This window comes from Clytia hemisphaerica, unplaced genomic scaffold (assembly GCF_902728285.1).
Source record: "Clytia hemisphaerica strain Z4C2 unplaced genomic scaffold, Clytia hemisphaerica genome assembly, whole genome shotgun sequence".
NCBI lineage: Eukaryota > Metazoa > Cnidaria > Hydrozoa > Leptothecata > Clytiidae > Clytia > Clytia hemisphaerica.
Genome location: NW_027103726.1, coordinates 1,143,467 through 1,167,682, shown reverse-complemented (window position 1 = coordinate 1,167,682; position 24,216 = coordinate 1,143,467). Strand labels below are relative to the sequence as shown.

The window sequence follows — 24,216 nt, the reverse complement described above, 5'->3', positions numbered from 1 at the left end:
AGGAAATATGCGGAGTGTGAGGAAAGGGAATTAATTGGTCCCGTATAAATAGTGATAAAATTAGCAACCTTAGGTTGATTAAACACCCTCCGTTTTCTTGTTTCTTTTAACCGCTCATATGGACCTTTCCATATACTCGATGAAAATTTTGAAGGAGATCTTCAAAAATTATGAAAATAAGACCGGAAACTAAGTTGCATAAAGAAAAAATGCACATCTTCAATCCACACATTTTCCTATGTTATTTTGACTACCGCATCCAATGAAAGAAAGTATGGTTCAACGAAATGAGTTTTTCATGCAAATTGTGCCTGGAAAAATATAAGAATAGTTCTGATTCACGTCGTAAAATAACGAATGATATCATTGGACGTCTTCAAAACCTCGGGATATATTTTCTTAACAACAGCACCTTGCAAGAATCGTAGACGACTATATGTCGTAAATGTTTTACCGGAATCGCTGCCGTTGAAAAAGCCGAAGCAGTTAAAATTAAATGGAACCATTCAACCTCACAAAAACGTAGACATGTAGACCTGGACAACTTGGAGGAACCAGAACGAGCTGGAACATCAGAAAGTCAGGTAAAAATATGGTATAGTAAAACAAAAGTATAGCCCTAATCTTTTTTCTCTATTTTGAGACATTTAACAGGGAAAATTTCGTGTAAAAGTGGCTTTTTTTTCGGGTGAAACTTACCTTACAACGTCTTAAAAACCCAGCGTCTTTTTAATGTTCCCGCCAATCTTTTTATCCTTTTTTGTTTACATTCAGTCAAATGAAAAAAAAGACGAGGATGAATTCAAGAAAAGTGTTGCGGATCACTGTCAATTTGAAATGGGAAAACTTGAGAAACAGAACTTTGTAACCAACGTATCCGTAGAAGCCTTGGTCACTTTCGACGATCTTGCGTTTTACAAAGAAGTTGAAAAGATTTGTCCCGTACTGACTCACGCAATAAATGGATCACTCAAAGGCATCGACGATCCTAATAAGTAAGTGATGGTCTAGCAATGATATTTTTTAAACAGTAAAAGTATTTGAAGCCTTTGCGGGGATGTTCTAATTTTTTAGAAAAACCGCCCTACCTACAAGATTTTATGATTATATCGTGTTTACTTTTCAAGGCACATTGGAGCCCGTACACTTTGTGTTGGCCTACTCTTCAAAGCAAGGTATTTTAACAGTCGTGCAAACGTGGTCACACATCGAAACGATCAATTGTTCTTTGCATCTGGGATAAAAAGGCATTCTTTTAAATGGTTCAACCAAATGTGCGTAACAAACAGTTATCGAACAGCTCTGAAAAAGCACTGCATGAAAAGTTGTCTTCTCTAACGCAAGATATATGACGAAAAGTTAACTTTTCTCTCAATTTTCTTGTTTTGAAATCATTGAATTTTCTTCTGTGCGAAAACAAGTAACAGTGAATCTTCACTATTTCTCGAAAAGCTTAAATTTTCTAAATATCGACATAATTAACTTTTCGATGTACAAAATAATTACATTTTTAGCCACGAAAAGTACTACTTTTCTCTGAAGTAAAAATATTAGACTTTCTCCACGCAGTGAAGATTCACTTTTACTTGTTTTCTTGTCCATGGAAATGTTAAATTCAAAATTGAGAAAAGACGAACCTTTTTTGTAAAAAAAATAACGAAATTCTTTTAATGAAAGGAAAGATTAACAATTTATTATTTACGCATTTTCGAAAAGATGCAGATGTCTAGACCAGAAATAACCAACGTTTCGTTATTGGGAATATATATTCTAGCTTAAAAAAATACTTGATCCGCCTCATTTCATAACATTGAAAAGGTAAAAAACTTCTAATATGGAAACATTAAATTTCCGGTTACTGTAGCGACAATTAGACGCGAGATTAAATTCGATAAGATATTGAATTGTTAAATATTCTTGGATGATTTTCTTCTTTAAAATTAAAGTCAATATTAAAAAAATCATATTAATATCTATGTACTCACAATTCTTGTGCTAAAAATCTAAAGTATGCCTTATTTACATAAAATGACGTAAATTAAAAAGATAATGTAAGATAATAAATCACGATATATAATTTTTAAAACAATGGCAATAATTGATGTGGTATAGAAGGAGCTTATAGGGTTGGGAGGGGGGAGATTTCTGACAAAATTTGACATTGTAAAGCATTTTTCGAATTTAAGAAATAAGATTTAGGTTACGGTTCAAGAAATTGTATTCGTATAAAAAATGATGAACTAATTAATAAAAGAAGTACAACAATTACTCCTTCAGTTGTATATCGTGCCTCTTTTCCCGAGGGTTCTCCGATTCTTCGTTCATTGAAGCATTGAAGATGTTTCTTTGGTTGTGTTGTCGAACAATCATCTTTACTTCTTTTTCTTAATACCATTTATTTCTTGGTCTTCTGATGAGACGATGTTCATTTTGTGATAAGTTTTCTCCACACGTCTTTGACATTGCACAGAATTGATGTTTCGGCTCCCACCGCCGAGCTCGCGATACGTTTTTCGACTTTCTGTAGAGAGAAAATGATAAAAATTATACTTTACTTTTTAAACAGGATTATCAAACAGATTAATTGTCCATTTATTTTTATTGAAAATTGAATTGAACTTTAAATTGAAAATAACTAGTAAAAATCCAAAATGACTTAAAGATTACAAAAAAACATAATAGCAAGAAAGAAATTATGCGTTTTAGACAGGTTATTTCAAAAATAACTTGAACGAGTGAGTACTTACATGATCATTGCATGGCCTCTTCAGCATTATTGACGCATATTCATCGCCAAGTCTTTACTTGTTTCACTGTAAAGTTCGTGTGAAAGCATATTACAAGATTTCGTGGCAAATCAAATTTCTTTCCCTCTTTTAATTTCTGCCAATTAAAATCTCTTTATCAACATTTTTCTATAAGAGACTTAATTGGACTGCAATTGAAAATATCGTAATTTCTCCACAATTATAAATGTGTTAACACAGGGTCCCAAAGGGAATGGTGTTGTTCAGTTCAAACAGTTAATTGTAATTTTTTGATGAAACCGCCGAACAAATTTTTCCGCCTTTGAAATTTCGCCAAAAAAGAGAAATTGCGAATCGTTATTTTCTTCCATCAATAAGTCGGATGAGCTGGAGTTTTTACAACATCGGCTAACTTTTTTTTCGTGTGTATTTTACCGAATAGTCCCGCGCGGCTTTTTCTTTTCTACGCGCGGAAATATAAACCAAAAAAAATATGGCTGTATGTCTCCTCGTGTTACAATGTATGAAAACAAGGACTCAAATATGAATAGAAGACTCCTAAAAAAATGCTTTAATTATTTTTATTTTTCCTAATAAATAAAATATGATTGTTTTAAAATTATTATCTGATTTTAAATGGATGTAAATTTCGAAATTATTGTTCTAAGAAATAAAACAAGTCTCAAAGATTGGTCTGTATTTTATTACCCTTTTGTTTCCACCGCGAAAGCCAGAAAAACACAAAAACACAAGTAAATTTTTTTCAACATCTCACACGTGCGTTTGTAATATCTTCTAGAAGCCTTATTGAATTTTATACTCTATTTACTGATTATACGTTGCTGGACACTGCTTTGGACAAAGGACTCGTTTAACTGGAAATACTTTGATACTGATATTACTCGTTGCTGCGCTGGACACTGCTTTGTACTAAGGACTCGTTTAACTGGAAATACTCTGATACTGATATTACTCGTTGCTGGACACTGCTTTGGACTAAGGACTCGTTTAACTGGAAATACTCTGATACTGATTATTGTACGCTGTTGCTGGACACTGCTTTGGACTAAGGACTCGTTTAACTGGAAATACTCTGATACTGATATTACTCGTTGCTGGACACTGCTTTGGACTAAGGACTCGTTTAACTGGAAATACTCTGATACTGATAATACGTTGCTGGACACTGCTTTGGACAAAGGACTCGTTTAACTGGAAATACTCTGATACTGATTATTGTACGCTGTTGCTGGAATACTTTGAATTTTTTTGTGTTTATTTGAAATGGCTGCTTCTTCATCATCTTCAGCACTTTTGTCATCCAAAGCTATTGGCAGTAAACGAGGAAAGGGGGCTTGTGATGTTTGTCACAAGGAATACACAAACAGAAAGAAACCAAAACTTTGTGGTTGCGGACATGAAATCGGTGGTTCTTTTGTCGAGAAATTGAAGAATCCATCATGTCCAGCAAGTGTAGAGATTTACAATACGCAAACTTCTTCATTTCGGTCGGTTAAATTGACTCCAAATGATGACAGAAGCTTTGTTTATGTGCAGCAGGACAATAAAATTTGCTATGCAGGTCCTTGCAAGTCATCAAATGAACAATCAAAAATTTCTCAAATGAAATTCACTTGCAAACATATTGAGAAAGATGCAATCAACCCTGTGTATCAGGTATCATTTTCTGAAGATAAAATCAGATCTTTTACCCCAGATATTTCTTTGGCGGAAGAAATGATTTCTGTCCAAAATTCAACATCACTCGGACCCACTGTATCTAAAGTATCTCACAAGTCATATGCTGTCAAGTCAACAGTGACTACCACTGCAGAAATGGGTTTCAGCCATGTGATGGAAGTCACAAATAAACGTACCAAACATTCACATTTGAAGTGTTTGGTAAATGAATGCAAAAGGCCAAAAAAGAAGTCTAATCATACAAAGACAGTAAGTGAAATATTTCAAAATACATGTTTTTATACACGTTTTTTTTTATTAGAACCCAGTTAATACAGTGAGGCTGGAACCTCGATTTTTGAGGATTACGATTTTACCAGCTTTTTAGCGATTTTTGCCTCGCTGACCCAAATCTCGCCACCTCTTTACCTTAAAGGAAGATCGAAATTAAAGTTTTTCAGCGTTCCGAAAAAAACGCTAAGCAAAAATTTTTTCATCTTCACATGATCGATTCTAAACAACAAAATACATCTTTTGGTCTTTGGGTTTGTTTCTGACCTTTTTCCTTCAAAGAATATTGATCACTTTCATTTTCCCCTCGAGCGTGCGAGAAAAAAAAGATTAGCTCGCATTCTCGCGCGGGTGAATAAAGATGAGGCGGCAATCTTGCACTGAGGGTGCTACTTAGTTTCCGCCCTATTTTGTGTCCACAATAGAATGGTCCAAATACGGGGGTATTCCAAATGATAAACGATGTCGTTTTGTAGGGTACGAGTAAGTGCTTATTTTCTAAGAGATACAAATAGTATATTGAATATTATTAACTTATTTATTTAAGTATTTTTGAGCCCAAATTTAAATATCTGGTTAAATGAAAAACAAATGATAGCAGTTCTGTTTTTCCTCAAACCCCCGGGTAAAGTTTTTTTGCCGACTTAGCTATTTTACAAATTTCGGAAAAGAACTCCCATAGGAATTCCGATTGGTTCATTTCGGAACGGCTTCAAGAAAGTCATAATGGCAGATGATTTTAAAAGTTTCTGAGGAAATGTGTGGAATTTATTGATGTTGATGGCTTGTTGATTCTTTAAAGAAAAAAGATAACAGGTATAGCTTTTTCTAATCCTGGAATATTGAGGTTCCAGCTACACTGTAATAAGAACATTTAGGCTGAAATTCGTCGAAAAATTAAGAACATCGTAAGAACATGCCCAGCCTCAGTTTGGAAAAAAATGGCAAGAAACTACAATTTTTCTTCTTTTCAAGCAGTTTTAACCCAACTTAGGCATGGATTTTCTAAAATCGATAGTCAAATATTGTCCAAATTGTACTAATTTTATATGCTCTTTATTTTGCATGATATTGTCGATTTAGAGTAGAAATTATTAGTAAAATTAAGAACGCATTTAAGAACATTTTAAGGCTGAAAATTGCTAAAAAAATAAGCACATCCAGGCTCAGCCAAATTTTAAGTGTTCTAATAAAAAAAAAACGTGTATGACCAGATGACCTTTACAACAATTGATTAAGACTAAAAACTCATTTATCAAGATTACAGGATTTTGAGCGCGGGCTGATTTTACTTTTGTTTTCAGTGTTTAGGGAAATAGGGGATATGGAAATATTTTTTTTTGAGAAACTAGTTTTACCAAGCAGTCTCAATGTTTCTAAAGAAATCAGCCTTTTGATCCTTAAATGTTTCTTACATGTTTTTAAACTTTTTGACATAATCAGCCTATTTTTCATGCAAAGAAAAGAAAACATTTGTGTTGATTGGAAGGTTCTTATAAAAACCGAATTAAATAATGTTATTTTCTCATTCTCAGCCTCAGCGGTTTCTTAAATGTTTCTTAGATTTTAGGCATTGTGAGCCTTATGTTTCGTGTGTTTTTTTTTAATGTGTATGCCAAACCCGATTAATCAAACTTGTCAAACCAATGACATGCCCCCCCCCCCCGGGGAGCTACACCTAAAATTTGCCATATAAGAGGTGGGAGCTGCTTGCTTTTCCCGACAAGCGGGCGAGCTCTATCTTGGGGGGGGGACCTGCATTAGTTTATGTAACTCTGGGGGCTAAATAACACTTCCTAAATATTTTTCTTTACTGTTGGTTTTTAATTTCTCTAAACCTTTATGTTTTCATGCAAAGTGTGATCTGATCCTTAAAATGCAAAAATGAAGACATTCTATTGCATTCTCTAAAAGTGCACACACATGTAAATAGAGCTTTGTGAATGCCATAAAATTTTCCCCCTATACTGGGACCTAAAATTTTATCAGGCTGGGGGGACCTAAATTTGGCGGGGGACCTAGAACCCCAGTCGGAGCCAACTCCATCGAACAATCTCAGTTCGATTAAAAAAATTATCAAACCTAATTGAACACAAATTTGATTTTTGCGACTGTGGCGGCACTAGTTTGCTATAATTAGGACTATGAATAATTTAAAGCTACTGAAGTTGAGCCCTGTGTGAGACACACATTCAACTACCTTAAGTGGATAAATTTTAGCGGGATTAAATTTGGTGAATTTGGTAAATCCAAGCCAAAAACTTTAGAAACAGATCACTCTGTAAATTAAATCCCCTCCAAATTAAAAAAAAAAGAATATTATGTGAAAAATGACTTTTTAGTATATTTTACAGTAACTTTACCCATTTTTATCATCAATCGCCCAAATTAAATCCACGTCAAAATTAATCCACCTAAGGTAGGTTATAAGGTAATACTAAATCATGTTGCAAAAAATGATCCCTTTTTGATGAAGAGAAGTCTCTTAAAAACATTTTTCTACATTACACAAAGTAAATGTTTTTTCTCACTTAGGTTAGTGGAAAGAAGGTGTGCGTGCATCTTCATTTAGTCATTCTTGCCAGACAAATTTGTGAAGGAATTTATGATGCCAATGTTGAAGAAACAGACCATGACAAGAAAGAAGTGGAAAATGAAAATAAAACTGGTGCATCTGAAACACCACACTATGACAGCACTGTCAAAAAATTGATGTCAAACACAATTCCTTACAATATTCCACCAAATGTTGTTCGTTTAAGTGACCAGATGGTTGTTCCAGAACAAGAAAGACTTGTATTTGAATCTAAGGAGAGCGTTTGTTCCCTTTGCCAAGGTCAACTTAGTGAATCCATGTATCCACAAGGATGTAATTCAATCAATGGAAATGGAATTTTAATTACAAACACAAACCCATTTATTAAAATTGATATTAAAATAAGAAAGTGTCGTCAAAGTTCATGCAAAGCTGTCCATGCACCCTATCTATATGAGAAAGGTAAGATGTTTTGTACAACACAGTACTTACCTTAAGAGAAGAAATTTTGGCAAGTAAGTCCATCTGCCAATTTGGTGCAACTTGGCGGAATTTATTTTGGCGATTTGATAAAATTTCAAAATTAGGTGATAATTAGAAAGAATTTTTGCAAACGTCTCATTTTTGTTCAATATTTGGCTAAAAAAAGGGTTTTTAGGAGGAATAGAGACTAGATTGAAAGGAAATAAAATTTGGCAAGAATTTATTTTAGCGAATGACCTACCGTGAGTGGCTGTCGGATTTAGGACCACTCACGGTATAAATTTAAATCGACGGAAAGAAATTTTGGCGAGTTGGCAAAATTTTTAGGTAGTTCGCCAAATTTGCTAAAATTTCTTTTCGCCAAAATTTCTTCCCTTGAGGTATATTTTTAGTTTTAAAAGTTTGCCATATAATATTTGTTTAAAAATAAAATTGGCTTGCCTATTTATATTTTTGTCCAATGGTTATTAGTATTTTGTAGCAAATTTAGCAACTTGGCATCTACAGTAAAACTATTCATTCTTTTTGATAAGTACAAAGAGGCTTAAATGATTGGGAACAATTTAAGTAACTGCTTCATTTTAAGCATTTCAAGAAAAATTCAATTCAAAAAACAATATTCAGGTATTAAATCCATTTTGCCTTAAAATAAAAACAGAATAACAAACATTGCAGGCTTAAAAAGTTAGGAATAGTCAAGCCTATACAAAAAAATTGTTTCTTATAAAAAGTCTAGCACTATTTTGTTTTGTTTCAGGCCTCTTCAATGTGAGTAATAAAGTGGTTGTTGGGTTAGATATCCTATTGGAATGGAGGGAGTTCTTTAAAGATGGAATGCCAGTAAGCAACTTCATAAGATGTAAGCTCAAAGCTTTAGAAAAAAAAACTGAGAAGGTAGGTTAATTTTAATTTGATAAATGTACACTGTTTTTATAAGAAGGCTGAAACTCATCAAAGAAAGTCTTAGTCACAATTTCAGGGTCAAGTATTAAAAGTTATGTCAGTCAGGTATAATTCCTGAAATATCTCAATATTATCTTATGATGTGTTTGGGGGGGGGTTATTTCCTTGTGACAGGTCTTTCCTTTATAATTGTTTGTCTATTATATCAGGAACATTGTTTGACAAGTGAGGAGATTGAATATTTGGTCAAAACACTTTATAATGGCTTCTATGCATTCGAAGCATTGACAGAGAGGAATTTAGATGAGTCAATATGTGGTATTTGTGGCATTGTTGGAATTGTGTACTATGGTGATGGAAATGAAAAGAATTGCTGTACAAACAAAGAGGTATCTGATCAATGAAACCAACTGAGTAAAGTTTCTTAATCAAATTTCTTTGAAGTTCATTGAATAATATAAGTTTGTCCAGAGTTCGATCACCCTGATAAGCAAAAACTCTGATTAGTTTCTTTGATTTTCCAATCCTCAACTTGAGTTGCGTTTACACTTTTAATAATCTTAAAAGTATCTATGCAATTCGTTTCCCCACATGTGTTTATCTGCAGCTGCATGAAATTAATAGTAACCGTGTAGTGCAGTGGTAGAGCATCAGACTATGGCTTGCAAGGTTGTTAACCCCCAGCCAGGTCATTCCAAAGATTCTCAAAATGGTACTTCATGCCTCTCTGCTTGATGCTCAGCAATTAAGAAAATGATCAAGGGTAAGTGGAGCAATCCAGGGAGAAAGAGTGGCACCCTGTCCTACCTTTGCGTAGATGGCTATTGAAAGAGGAGCCTTAGGGTCGACTCTGACTGCAGTCTCAGACTTACTTGTTAGTTCTTGGCACTGGTCACTATATCAGTTTGTCTGTTTGGTTTTGTAAACATCAGTTCTATTATCGATTCTATTATTTGATTAACCAGATCTGGTTTAGTGCAACCACTTTTTAATTGAATGATGAATTTGATTTGATATTTAAGATTAACTGCTCAGCCAAAAAAGAAACTCTACTAAGCTCAAACAAAGAAGAAACTCGCCTAAGCTCAACCAAAGAAGATAATGAACTAAGCTCAAACAAAAAAGAAACTGGACAAAGCTCAAACAAAGAAGAAACACAATTAAGAAATGACAATGAAGTTAACCTGGAAGAGACTTTGCTTTCAATGAAAGATCGATTAGTTCGCAAGATGCTGTTTCCAAATGCTGCAGAAGAAAACCGATTTGAAATAGATTTGGATAATATCCCCCCTATCATCCCACCAAAGCAAAGAAGCCATCAATTTTCTACTGAGATGTCTAAAAAGAGTGAATACTTGAAAAAATCAGATGTTATAGAAGGTAAAAAAAAGTTCTTGGTTTCCAAGAAATGTCAATGCAAGCCTCGAAATTAAGATTCCAAGTGGGTTGGACAAAATGCTTTAGCTTGAAAATTATGATTTTTGGGTCGGACATGTAGCTATTTGTGGGTCGGACATTGTCCGATGTCCGACCATTATTTCGAGCCCTGCAATGACGTGACATCAGCATAATTTCTACTATTTTCTTATCTGATTTTAGAAAAGAATCACTTTACTATATTTAGAAATAAATTTTGCTGAGGCTGGACAAACAAATCTTTGTTTGCTGTCTAGCCTGATTTGAAGTCTTAACAGGTCTAAATTGCCTTGAATGCAAAAAAATAAAACAGTAGTAGAATAGCTGTTTGAGACAAAATCCTTGAAAAAAAATTGGACACTTTGAAGCTAAGCAAGGAATCTTTTTTTATTTCTTGATTGTTAGGATTCACCAAAGGTAGTTGTAAAAACTACTCTGGCATTTTGCGCCTTTTTTAGTGATCATTTTAATCAACATTATCTACATTTCATTATTCAATGTTATAGGAGATGCGATGAAATTGTCACGACTTATAACTGATGAGAAACTCAGTATTGAAGACTTTGATTCAATGGATGTTAAGGAACTAAAACGAATTGCATCAAAGTGTGATATCAAGCAATCTGGCAAATCTAGGGTGATTATTTTGTTTAACAGTTATTTTTAAATCAACTACTTTAGGCAAAATTTTCTCAAGCAGAAACTTTTTGGAGATCAAAAAAATTCAAAATTTACAGCATTTACTTTCAGGAATTTGATGAAAGATATTTTTCGGGAGCATAAATTTCATCTATAATTAGATAAAAAAGAGAATTGCCTAAAAAATGACAAATGTTCCTTGAATCAGAGGAGTTAAAGGCTAAAAATATGCTGAAAATTTTATATTATTACGATTTTGAAGTTTTATAGATTTCAAATTTTAGCATAAACTTTTGTAAATTACCCTTTTAAGAAGTTGACCATTAACTTTTGAGAAAAAGGCCGAAATCGCAAGAGTTTCTGTTTGTGAAAATTTGTGATTGTGAAAATTTGTATTCATAAAGTAAGAAGTCTAAAAGGATGAGGTGAATAAAGTTCATATTAACTTTTGAAGATCGCTTTTTCTTGTTTACATTCCCACTTATCAATCCATAGCTTTAAGGCACTATGATTTTCAACAGGGGGTGAGGCTCATGCAGTGGCTCTAGAAAATTACGATGAGTAACTGTCATTTAGGAAAGTTTTTGCAACATCAGCAACAGTTACTCCAGATTACTCCACAGCAAAATTTGATTTTATATCAACTGAGGAGGTTCATTTTTCAAAAACATCATACCAAAACATTATAACCAAAACGTTAATGTCTTTTCCTTTTAGGCTTTGCTAAAGGTTGTATTGCAACAGCTCTATGCAAGTATCCTTGTTGGAAGATCTGCTTGCCATCAATTTGTCAAATCAGCTGGTCATACTGGTGGTTTTTACCATTTTGTATGCCCCCATGGGGTTGGTATATTTTATGTGTAAAATTGAAATTAGATTACCTGATGAACTAACTTTGTTGATTTTGGTCATCTAGAATGCTGGGTAATTTTGCTGATCTTCAATGCTAATTCAAATTCAAATTCCCATCCAATATGCTGTCACTAAGGGTTTCTTCTTCTTTACCTCTCTTTTGTCTCCTTCAAAGACTAACAAGATTAATCTTCTTTTTCAATTGTAGACAACTGTATGTTCCAAGTTAATGATTTTAACCGAGTCTGTGAGAGATGCTGCTGATCTTTGGCTATCGCTAAAGTACCCACCGGTGATGTTCATATGTGATACCCCTTGCACATTTGTACAACATGTTAACAAGCGCAAACCTGATTTAGCAAAGAAATACTGGGATGACTTTGATGGATGCTTTGAAAAACCAACATTAGACAAAGATCCAAATTCAGTAAGTTTTTATTTTACATCATCAATTTTTAACATATTATTGGGGTTTTTTAAATTAGTGAATTTAGCTAAAGCTTTTAAAGAATTCGGGAATTAGAGATAATGTTTAAGGGTTTGATAACATTTTCAATGCTGCTTTTAGACAGCAGATGGCTTTTCTCAGGATTACGTTTGTTAAGCTTTCAGGTTTAAAAGTAACCCTAAAAAGGTCAGCATTTTAAAAAAGCTACACAATTTATTTTTTTTTTGCATTTTAGCTTGGAAGTATGCTCAACATTATGCTTATTTTTTACTAAATTATAGTATGCTTGTAAACGTTATGCTTATCAAATCTTTGTAAGCGAATTGAAATTGAAAATTTTTTTTGCTTGGACATGTTCATTTGATAGAATCGAAAGAAAGATTTTTTAAATTGTTTATTCTTTTAGGAAATGGATGTTCCGAATATTGTGCCGATAGAGTTTCGAGATGTTGCACCCATACCGATGAATCCTAAAAACTCAAATGTCCATCCTATCACATATAAAGAAAGGAGATATGTGGCTGGTGATAGGTTTCATACTGGTACAAACCCGCACAAATCACCGTTATGTGAATACCATAATGTAAATCTGGCACAGCAAGGGAATACCTTGAAGACCAGTTACCAAGAATCCATGAACAACAAGAAAAACAAATTGCGCAACAGAACATCCTGCACCCAAGGATTCTTGCACCACTTCTACTATAATTATTTGATGAATTTTTATGAGAACGAAGAAATAGTATCAAAACAGAGAAGAAACTTGGAGAACATGGTTTCAAATACTGGAAAAATTGTGAAGAGAGATGAGTATTCGAGATTTGTTGTGGCGGAATAGTATTTTTAGCTTTCCAAATTTAAGAGCCAATCTAGGTTGCGTTATCAACTTGTTTTATTTAACATATCTTCTTAATTATTATCTTTAATTTTACAGTTAGGTGTACACTAACCTTCAACTTTTATAATTTAGTTTTTTTTCCGAGAAATACTTTTTTTTGTAGGAACTTTTACTGATTGTCAGATTTGATTTCTTTAATCAGATTGATATTCGCATTCTCAAATATGGTCCCATTATATGTTTGCTCATTTATGAAATGAATCTTTTCAATGATTTTTTAGGGTCATAATGGTTGAATTGACTAAAGACTAATCTGATACACGTTTTTTTATTCTAAATTTTGGCTGAGCCTGGGTGTGCTTACTTTTTAAGCAAATTTCAGTCACTGATGTTCTTATCTAATGGTTCTTGAATTTTGAGATCAATTAAGTCAAAAGATTATCACCTGAATTGATTAAACCAATAATACTTTTGAACATATGAAATCTTACCAAAACTTTGTGCATAATTTTCCAGTTTTGTGAAAACATGTGACTAAAGTGATTTATATTCACTTTCATTTTTAACTTTTCTTGCTTTCAGGCTGGGCAGATCTTTAAGATATTCTTATTTGTTAGCAAAATTTCAGCCTAAATGTTCTTATAGACTTAGATTTATTACTTTTTATTATACAGGCTATTTTTATAATGTTAAAGTTTATGTAATTAGAACGTCTGTATTGTTACTATTACTACACTAGTCTTCTTTTACGAGTAGGGATAAAGAAATACAATGTTTTTCTTTGCTGTTTTCTTTTGGTTTCAATCGGTTGTATGAAAGCTATTATAGTCCAATTATATCATTATTATTTAAATCAGATACTTGATCTATAACTGAGACTGACTAAGAAAATCTTTTCTTAACATGATTCTTTGTTTTCAGATAAAATTATAAAAATGATGGATCACGAAACTTCAATCTACGAAAATGTCTTGTCAAAAAACAAGTTTTACATAAAAGATGGATTCACTTTTCTTACCCAATGCCCTGATAGGGAAAGTAACAAAGAGAGACTATTTTTGGAGGGTATTTTAACCATCCTTGGGCACCTGGAGGTCGGGGAAAATGATAAGGCCTGGGTCTTATGTTGCGAGGCTGTAAATGTCAAAACCTTGCAAGTTGCAAAACGGTAAGAGTTTTTTAAACTTTCATTACATTCATTTATTTTCCTAAAACATGATCTTTACAGATTTCTATCAAGTTTTCCTTCTTGAAAACAATTTTTAGACCTACTTGGAGGTCCCATAAAGTTTCCTTTATCTGTTCGTCTGTCTGTCTGTCTGTCTGTCTTTTTTCTCAAAATTTGCTCATTTATTTTTTATCTGATTTTTGGTACAAAAATGCCAAATGGAAATGTCCAGAATGTGACGGATCCCGATTTTTGAAAAGATATGAAGGAAACCTGGTTTTTTGGCATTTTTTGAGTTATCAACACATAAGTTTTTTTATTTTTTGCACATAGATGCACATTAGAAATGCCTAAAATACCCACGATCAAGCATGATTCAATTGTCAATGGAACTAATTTTTGCAAATAGCCGGGACTGCTCATTTTTGCCAGAAAAATAGCTTTTCAAGCTAGTTGGCATCTTTTTAAAGAATTTGCACACTGATGCAAAGTGGCAGTACCTTCAATGTGACGGAGCCACATTTTCAAAGATTTGCAAATATTTATCATTTTCTACTCTTCTTTTCTTTTTCCCTTACTCTCATATCCTCTCTCAAATCGACAGTCAATGGTGAAATCTCATGCTTCATGCATTTCGTTAACCCTACATTTTCTGACTGATTGTCGCTTTTCTCCTTATTTCTATCTAACTTTCATCATCAGTTTGGTCGAAGCAGCATCCTGCTTGTTCTTTCTCACTTACATGTTTTTTATGTATTATTACTACTATGGTGATTATCTTATTATTTTTATTATTCTTGTCATTTTAATTGTTAGGTTGATAACCATGAGCTATCAATGCTTCAACAGCGTGCATCTGTTTACAACTGCATTGACGAACCAGTTTGGTGGAATTGGTATTGGTGTGATTACTAAAGAGGACATTAAAGAATATCAGCTACATCTGAAGGAGTCCTATGTTGCCCTCCAAGACCCACGTGCCTTCCATCAGCCTAAATTCATTGGTTTAGTCAAACCAGGCTACTGGTATTTATCTGAAATGGTAAGAAATTTTGTTTCTATTTTTAGATAGCTGAAAGGAAAGGAACTAATTGGTGAGCAGCTAGAAATCTTAAAACATTGAGGAGGACAATATTTTGTTCAGGCATAGCTTTAGGCAAAAAATAGAACTAAATTTACACTGCTATTTGCTAATATTAGTTTCCTAATGTATATAAGTTTGAGTGACTAAGTGAACCAGATCTCTGAATTTTGGCACTTACACAAGAATTTTATTCAACGATAAAAGAATAGATACATGCTTAAATCTGTTACCACTACGTTTTAATTAGTAATTGTTTTCTTACCTTAGCTTCAAATTAAAAATAACAAAGTTGTGGACCCTTTGGAAGTGGAGTTCCTTGCAAGTTGTAATTTTTCTAAAAGGGACGTTTTGACCATCAAGACGAAATTACACAAACTTCCAACGTGCCTGCTGACAAACAAAAGGTTCGTTTATAAAAACAAACATTCAACGAAAAAAAACTTCCGGTGCTTTACAAACCCTTCAGACTGATAAATCTTTTACTTGAGTCTAATTCAAGAGATTAGTCAAAAAGAACTTATTTCACCATCGATTTTCGATTTATCATTTTCATCTGAATAAACAATTAACAAATTTCTGTGAAAGGAAAACTGAATATTATTACAGTTCTATATCTTCTCCATCTAGTATCTTTGAATTAGCTGAAAGCTATGGTAGAAATGCTGGTCATTTTGGAAGCGTGTTGTCGTTTGTCCTGTCAAGACTTCTTTCGTTATCCAGAAAAAGTGCAGGCAAGTTTTTAATTTTATCTTTTTAAAATATTGAATTACCTGAGAAACATTCGCCAATGTCGAAAGAAGATATTTAAAGCCGCTGTATTTTATTTTTGCTGAATTGAAGATATTTTTTATCAGTGAAATATTTAGTCGATTTTGTCAATTTTGGTGGGGGTTTTATTTAGATGATTTATTTTACATTTTAAAGGAAGGATGGTCGTTTTAGATTAATCAAAAGTTTGACTAATTTTTTAGGGGAGGCAAATATTGGGCTGCTGTATTCCAGCTCTGAAGAAAAGAATGTAGGAAAAACATTACTGCAGAAAGTTCTACATTATGGACAGGGGGCGCAACATTTAGACCACAATCTTTTGTCATCTGGAGGCAATGGCATGAGTTCTGGGTTGTCAGTGTAGGTTTTGTTTATACATTTCATAAATAACATCGGATTTAATGTTAGTGTTCTCCTTCGAAAGCAAGTTGCAAGTTTACATTAACTGAATGTGTGTTTTCAAGCTAAAATATTTTTTTACCATTAACTATATGATTTGATGTTTGACGCTCAAGGCTATGGAAATTAACGGTCAAAGTTTAGAGTACTGTTCGAAGTATCACTGGTATTCGAACTGATACGGTTTAGTATGAAAAAAGACCCATATATTTCGTCAAATTAATCAAATAGCTATTAAAGGGATTATCAGATGGTTTGAGATATTTTGCCTATAGATAGCTTCTAGGATTTTAGGAAAAATTTCTAAATTTTTCGGTGTACTTATTTTCCTAACTAAAGTTATACCACTTTGAAATTTTGAACTTTTGCTTGAAAACAATAGAAAAAAGTGTGAAAAGTCCCTGAAAAGTCCCATTTTTCGAGATTTCAAATTGGCATAACTTGAGTTAAGAAAATAAGTACACCGAAAAATTTAGAGGTTTTTCCTAAAATCCTAGAAGCTATCTGCAGGCAAAATATCTCAGACCATCTGATTATCCCTTTAAGGAGTTATTTTTTATTTTTGTCGGATATTCTACGATTTTTTTGTAAGAAAGTATTTGCATTGATAAAAGAACTAAAAAAAGTACAACGTAATTTTGCTGATTTTGATGATAAAAAATAAGACAAGACACGTTTTAACAATATCTTTTTTTCATTTACAGAGCTTCAGTTTCAGAAGTAGCAAAACTTAGTACGATGGTTCTTAATATTAACGACACAAAGAACTCTAAACTGCAAACAGAACTTATGCTTACCCTACACGAACGGCTCAATCAAGGATCAAAGAAGCGAGGCACCGGGAACACCGTGGCAAGTGGCGTCGTGATGAGCGCTAATAATGTGGAGCCAAATAGGTATTCAGAGATGTTCTTTGCATAAAATAAGCTCTGATTGCGCTTATAGGCACCGAAGTTGTACAGATTTTCGGTGCTGAGTCACTTTTTCCTGTTTATCATTGAAGAAAAATAAGGTTTAGGATACTATGTAGGATATTTCATGCTCGTTTCTAATTGTTGGCAAAGTAAAATCATTCACTAAAATTGTGACGTTAAGGTTATTGGATAAATTTCTCGTCCTCTATACAGACGTTCGACAAAGGGAAAATTTTCCAATATAAATAATAAAAATTCACTCTCGTGTACTCATTATTTGGCTCAGATCTCGACTTTGGTTCTTTTTTTTTTCAGATTGAAAGGTCGTGTTATCAGATTCACCTTTAAAAAGGAAGAAACGTGTCCTCTGAAAATGAAGCAAATGGACGACCTTTTGGATTACGCTTCAGAAAACCAGGTAATGTCCCTTTGACTTGTATACCAGAATATTGATTCTTGAATATTCTTGTCCTAATTGTTTCTTAAAATAGACATATAATAAGTCTGAGATACATAACACCGATCTCCATGCCTCCCCTCAGCGTATACGCTTTTGAAAACTGTCCTTCAGAAAAAATTCAAGATTATAATTGAAAAAAGTATAACAAACTCAATTTTTATTTAACTTTATCCTCACTTTGTTTTAGGGGTTTCTTCTGGCTTGGGTGTTGGTTTACCAAGATATCTGGCTTCAAGAACTTGAATCATCGAAGAACACGCTCGTAAGAATTATCAGCAAGTACACGAATCAAGATCAAAGATGGTGCAGTAGTGTATCCTTAATGCTCTACACTAAAGTTTTGGTAATTATGTATTTGTTATTAGTCAATAATCTTTCTTCTATAAAGTTGTTATTATTTAGTTTTTTGACCTATCTGGAGGTCCTACACCAGTGTTCGTTCAGGTTCGTTCGTTTTTGATTTGGATGCAAGTTTTAACTTTTAATTCCGATTTTGAAATTTGATTCTCTTTTGTTAGTTTGTTAGTTAGATTCTCTTTTGGGGCTGAGTTTAAAAAAAGGTACCACTCTTGCAATTTCAGTATTTGGGTTCAATGGATCTTGCCAACTCGCTTACAGAGGACATCGAAGAATTAGTCGCAAACAACCCTTGCCCACTCAAACCGTCACCAGCTGAAACCAAGATTGAAATAGAAAAATGCATAATAGCATTAATTAAGGAAAATAAAGAACATGTATGTTTTTGTTTTCTATTCAATCAAAATTTATAAGTATTTTAAATATTACACGCTTATTTTTATAAAAATAATTTTATAAGAACACGAGACTTAAAACTGGCCAAAACCTAAGAACAAGTTAAGAACAGTCTAGTCCCCAGATTTCAGAAATTGCAAAGGAAGTAACAGATTTAAAACCAATTTTAAGTTTTTAAGTAAATAAAAAACTAAGCGTATTAAGAACATCGTAAGAACAATTAAGCCTGAACATTTCAAAAAATTCAGAACAGCTGAGCTTGCCTCAAAATTTACTTGATATTATAAAAAGAAGCCTGTACATGTGGATTATTTTTTACTCAGATATTTGCAAAAAAATCTTTTGGCTAAAATTTATGAATCTTTATTTTGATTGTATTCTCAGATTCTACAATGGCTTCATTGGCAGTGCAAATTGACACTTGAAACTGGTGAAACTGTAGAAGCACTTGCCGTGAAAGCAACCACTTTTAAAACTTTTAACGTCCCTATCGAGGTAATTATTATGGGGACACATAATAACAGTCTTTCATTCTATATTTATGCAATCTAGAAAAGCACAAGTTTTACATTCTAAATGTAAGGAAATCAATTTTCTTTTTTCATTTAGGATCTGATCAATGAAATAAAACCAAAAAAATCGATTTATCAATCATTCTACTACAGTCGTGAGGGCAAACATTGCAGTATTAAAGAACAAAAAGCAAGAAATGATGAAAATTGTGAACCAAAGAGAGGTGATAATTCTCCTCAACTACAACTACTCCACGATTACATATTATTTTTTAGATTACAGAGTTGACATATGGGTTTCATATTAATCTAACCATTGAGTGCTAAAAAGAGGAATCTCCATTCTTCCCCAAGCAAGAAAACTTGAGATTTGGTTGAATCAATAATAAGGGAAGAACTTATTTTGGCGAGTTTGGACAAATTTAGCCAAAATTAGTTCTTACAAATTAAATCTTTTAATCATTCGCCAATAAATACTTTTTTTAATGTTTTGCATATCTCTTAAATTTCTGGTCGATGTTTAGAAACTCCCTGGAAAGTATGTGGTCATTTCTCGTCCGAAAGATTGTCATTTAGCCCTTCGGACTGATAATTTCTGTGCATGCGACTAGTGTTAGACGCCATTATTTTTTAATCAAAACCTAATCCAGATTCGTTTTATTTTAGGCTACAAAATGCCCTTGCGAATGTTTCCACGGCTCCAGTTCTGGATTACAACAAACAAGGACAATTTTGAAAAAGGTGAGTTGATGAGAGTTTGTCAATAATAAGTCCATATTTATATAATCAATCGATTTAATTGAATATAATTTAGATCAATTGAAGATTGATAAATGTATGAGGGCCTTAATTGTTACATTTTAATTTAAAAAGAGAATTCAATGAAGAAGATTTGAATTCTTCTCAAACAACACAATGCTGTAAATCCCTGATAACGGGTGACGAACACCTTTAATGAGACTTTCGGTTAAGTAGATTATTTTATGCTAACGTATCTCTGTGAAAGTTCAGAACTCGTCATAACACACTTGCGTGAAAGCATTCAAGCATTCTCAAAACACAAATGAGGGGAAATGTAAATTTGACCAGCCTTTGAGGAATTATAAATACTAATAAATTCCCAAAAGAAATATAACATCGACTTCTAACCAAATTTTAATTTTTTTATTCACAGGCAACTTCACCGATTTTCACGATTTGGAGAATAGTGAAGAAGTGGATAGTGAAGAGAGTGATGAAGATAATGGAGATAATGAAGATAATGGAGATGATGATGGTGGGGACGATTCCGATGGATCCGATGGTGGCTCAAATGCTGTGCACCTTGACAATAAAGATTTAAATGATTTGAATTCACTTCAATTACGATTAACAGAACTGGAGTCCGAATTTAGAGGTTTGTGTTTTTCGTAATTGCAAGGATTGCAAAAATTCGCAAAATCGCGATATTTAATCTCGTGAAAGTCGAAAGTCAACCCGATTAAAGTATATTAGAACATAATGAAATTTAAGAGGATTTTGTTTAACAGAACTTTAGCAAAGCTAAGGGAAACTCGTGTTTGTTTACCTCTAGAGACCAAACGGTTGAGAGCAACAAAATAATTTTATTTTGCAAAGGTGGATTTTTTTAACTCGTTCATTTTTCTATCAAAGTCAATTACCGTCCATGCTATTTCCACATATATCTTTAAAGAAATTTATTAAATATTGTTGATATAATCTTAGATATCATCATTTTTTATGTCGAAATATTAATTTTATCATTTAGCTGGTATGCTGAGAAAAATCCCAAGTGCTAAAAGAAGTAGTGTTCAAAATAATGAAGCGGAAATCGTATCGATTGACGATCTGCAAAAGGTATGATAATTAAAGTAGTATTTTAAAATCAAAGTACTACCTTATGATCTGTATCGTACAGTATCAGTTTATTATTACTTTTTAGGTTGCTTTTACCATGTACCAGAATGTATCTCGCGCTTATCGCTCAGTAGTACACTATGCGCATTGTCTGTTTCATGAAAAAATTTTCCGTACGGAGACCTCTGCGATGAAGTATAATTTATAAATAGCAACACTTCTCTCGTCGTCTCCCCTCTCTCACCAACACTCTATCGCATCGGTCGGTTTGAGTTTGAATAATCCGAAATGAGAAAAGACAATGACAAGAGACTCTCCACGGCAATGAATTTTGAAATCAGCTGTTTATATTAAAAAGCTTTTACTTTACGAGATGGTGAAAAATATAACTTCTTTCAGAGCCTTAGCAACCCGGTTGCTTATAAAAACATGTGTAAATGATTTTTAGAATTGGAAATCACCTTAAAGGGACATAACAGTACTTGCGAAGTTTGTAAACAAACTATATGCAGCGGATACAAAATCAAAAAAAATGTCACATGTCAAAATAAAAAATCAAACCAAATATGGCTAATTATGATTGTTCAATTGTTTTACAAGTTTGTTTTGGACACTTTAATGACACGTGGTTCGCGCAGGGTTTACATTTTACTACTTTAATGTCCCTTTAAACCTACTGACACTGTGGTTTTGTAAATCAACTGAAAGCAAGAACCCAATTAATCTAATTTACTTTAGGCGTTGAATCTGGTGATGTCACCGAAAACGACAAACGAGTTAAAGACATCATCAAACAAAAAAAGAAAACATTGGATGGAGGTTATTACAGTTTTATAACTAATAAATTAAGTCTTAAGTCTTTTCTCTATTTTTTTCTGACGGAGCGGCTTTTTTCTTTTCCGAAAGTTTCGAACAACAACTTAAAGAAACGACCGAAAGACCTATGATTTATTTTAAAGAAAATTGTCATTTTTCGCATACTTTTCGTTTAAAAAAGGTATTTTAAGACCATTTTTAAGACCTTTATCCATTTCAATATTCAGGCATTCAGTTATGTTGCAAAAAAATTGAGGTTTGAAGTCAAAAGTTCCGATGGCCACCGTCAACAAGAAACAGCCGAAAGTCTCGAACATCAAGAACAAGAAACAGCCGAAAGTTCCGAACAACAACTTCAAGAAACGAGCGAAAGACCCGAACAACAACTACAAAAAACGGGTGAAAGAACCGAACAACGACTACAAGAAACGGCCGAAAGTTCCGAACAACAAGAAACAGCCGAAAGTTCCGAACAACAAGAGACACCCGAAAATTCCGAACAACAAGAAACTGCCGAAAATTCCGAACAACAAGAAACTGCCGAAAATTCCGAACAACAAGAAACAGCCGAAAGTTCCGAACAACAAGAGACACCCGAAAATTCCGAACAACAAGAAACTGCCGAAAATTCCGAAGAACAACAAGAAACTGCCGAAAATTCCGAAGAACAACAAGAAAATGGATTTCCCTCGGGAACTTTTGGAATACGCTCAAGTAAGTTTTATTGCTAAAAGCGTCAATATGATCGTTAGCCCTAGACACCCAAAATTGCCCCCGGGGAATCTATTGACTGTTTTTCTGTTACTTATCCATGGGCATATCCAGTTGTTTTATTTTTTTAAAGTTAAAAAACTATTTTGGCGAGATGTATGATAAATTTTGATTTTTATTTATTTATTTTTGTTTTAGGAAAACCAAAATTGCTTTATTGTAGCTGTAAAAAGGTAAATCTCTCATGGATTTTCATTTTGATTTGACGGTCTGAAAACAGTATCAGAAATGGGAGTTAATTTTTGTGTCTATTCTACAACAATAATTTTAAAGAAAAAATACGCGAGGTTAACAAATCGCAAAATTCGATGAAAAAGTTGTTTTCGAGAGCATAAATTACCTTAAGTGTATGTACTTCGGGGTACTAAATTTTCGCGTGTACTTAATTTTGCGAGTTTTAAGGCAAAAATGAAGCGAAATGAAGTACTGTTTATATTCTTCAAAACACAAAATCGCGAAAATAAATATATGCAAAACAAATTTAACATAGGCAGAATTTTTATACGTTGTGTCACTATTTTTGCACTACTCTTTTACTTGTTTAGGAAAGTACAGATGAAATGATTATTTGTTCTGGTAAACAGGTATGTTCTTCAACATTTTAAAGAGGGCAAAGGCGACCATGCTTTCCTTTTGCACAAGCTACTCCAATCGGAAGCTCTTTTGTAACATCGTTACTGCTTAATCTGTTAAAACGCGCTAGTAAAATGCCTTCTAACAGTTGACACAAATCTGCGCACTTCTTTTTTATCAGTTTTACTTCTTTAAAGGGTACGATTTCCTGCCTGCTCAATATTGTCATTTTGTTTCCATCAGTAACAAGGCTAAGGCGAAATTGACTATTCCACCACTAAAAGTAATATTTTGAATTATGTTTTATTGTCAGTGCGAGGGAAACAACAAATATCATATGAAATGTGCAAATGTACGAAAGGCACCGAAAAGGAAATGGTGAGTTTTATTCCGCAATACCTGGCTTGTTTTGAAAGATGTTCACCTTTACTTAATTTTGCAAAAAATGAAGTGCCAGTGACATGAAAAGAAACAAACAGCAAACTTTAAAACGGCGAAAATTATACTATTAAGTACTGGCTGAACTTCACCCTTAAAGGTATTTTCGATCATTATATTTTCAGGCTTTGCAAATCCTGCAAGAAATCGAACCAATCGTCTTCACGGTGAAACTTTTGTTTTATGTTTTTGGCTTGATGATCAGAATTGATTCCATGCAACCTGATTGGTTTGTCTATTTTGATGTAGTTTGTTACTTGTCAGCCCATGATTTTATTTAAATATACATTATCTTCAGTTTACATATTTTTTTTAAAGGGGAACTCAACAGATTTTGGATTTTTTCGTTTCTATCCTGAAAGGTTGCAACTCTCCTTTCACTCTAAAGATTAGTTTAATGAGCTTTTAAAAAGAGCCTCCCCTATACCATATATGCCTCTACTAAAATAGAATTATTTATCAAATAAAAAAGACGCACTTTCAGCTGTTTTATGACGTAGCTGTATTCAGAAAGCCGAAGATGCTTATCTTCTCAGGCTAAAAATCAGTGAAGACAGGCCTTTCAGTAGAAGGTTTGTGAATATATTTTTGTGTTTCTTGTTGGATTATTTATTGTTATAAAGCTAAATCACCAACAATTTACCAGGAATACTTTCTATATATATTTTTTGGCCCAGCTAGCTTTAGCGTACTGGGCCTTTCATTAGCATTCTGCCTGGTGTCAAGTGTGTAACAGTATACTAGGCGATACGCGTTTTCAAGCACAGGCTAGTACATATTGTGAAAGATTTGACTGGCTGAAACATTGTATGTAAGATTAAATATTTTGAATTATTTCTCGTTGTTGCAAATAAGAGATAGCCGACTGGT

General features: G+C 33.3%; 2 protein-coding genes and 1 long non-coding RNA gene across 3 annotated transcripts; 2 read left to right on the top strand and 1 right to left on the bottom strand.

Moving 5' to 3' along the window:
- Positions 1–2,200: 2,200 nt before the first annotated feature.
- LOC136804727 (uncharacterized) lies at positions 2,201–2,843 on the bottom strand. The gene is made up of 2 exons (XR_010846296.1): positions 2,748–2,843; positions 2,201–2,521 (listed from the first exon to the last, which is right to left on the bottom strand). It is a non-coding gene; the product is annotated as an uncharacterized lncRNA (long non-coding RNA).
- Positions 2,844–3,993: 1,150 nt separating this feature from the next.
- Positions 3,994–13,018, top strand: LOC136804739 (HMG domain-containing protein 3-like). Its single transcript, XM_067061344.1, has 9 exons — positions 3,994–4,649; positions 7,254–7,716; positions 8,495–8,631; positions 8,850–9,029; positions 9,663–10,020; positions 10,563–10,693; positions 11,413–11,538; positions 11,756–11,974; positions 12,402–13,018. Exons 1-9 carry the CDS (start codon positions 4,032–4,034, stop codon positions 12,831–12,833), a joined length of 2,664 nt encoding a protein of 887 aa, XP_066917445.1. The 5' UTR covers positions 3,994–4,031; the 3' UTR covers positions 12,834–13,018.
- A 740-nt stretch (positions 13,019–13,758) lies between these two features.
- Positions 13,759–23,772, top strand: LOC136804701 (uncharacterized). The gene is made up of 20 exons (XM_067061313.1): positions 13,759–14,001; positions 14,818–15,043; positions 15,353–15,489; positions 15,713–15,816; positions 16,057–16,213; positions 16,957–17,148; positions 17,482–17,584; positions 17,814–17,969; positions 18,208–18,360; positions 18,764–18,874; positions 18,989–19,115; positions 19,558–19,632; positions 20,066–20,287; positions 20,660–20,748; positions 21,487–21,567; positions 21,792–22,278; positions 22,474–22,508; positions 22,881–22,919; positions 23,222–23,286; positions 23,472–23,772. Exons 1-20 carry the CDS (start codon positions 13,769–13,771, stop codon positions 23,515–23,517), a joined length of 2,838 nt encoding a protein of 945 aa, XP_066917414.1. The 5' UTR covers positions 13,759–13,768; the 3' UTR covers positions 23,518–23,772.
- Positions 23,773–24,216: the final 444 nt, after the last annotated feature.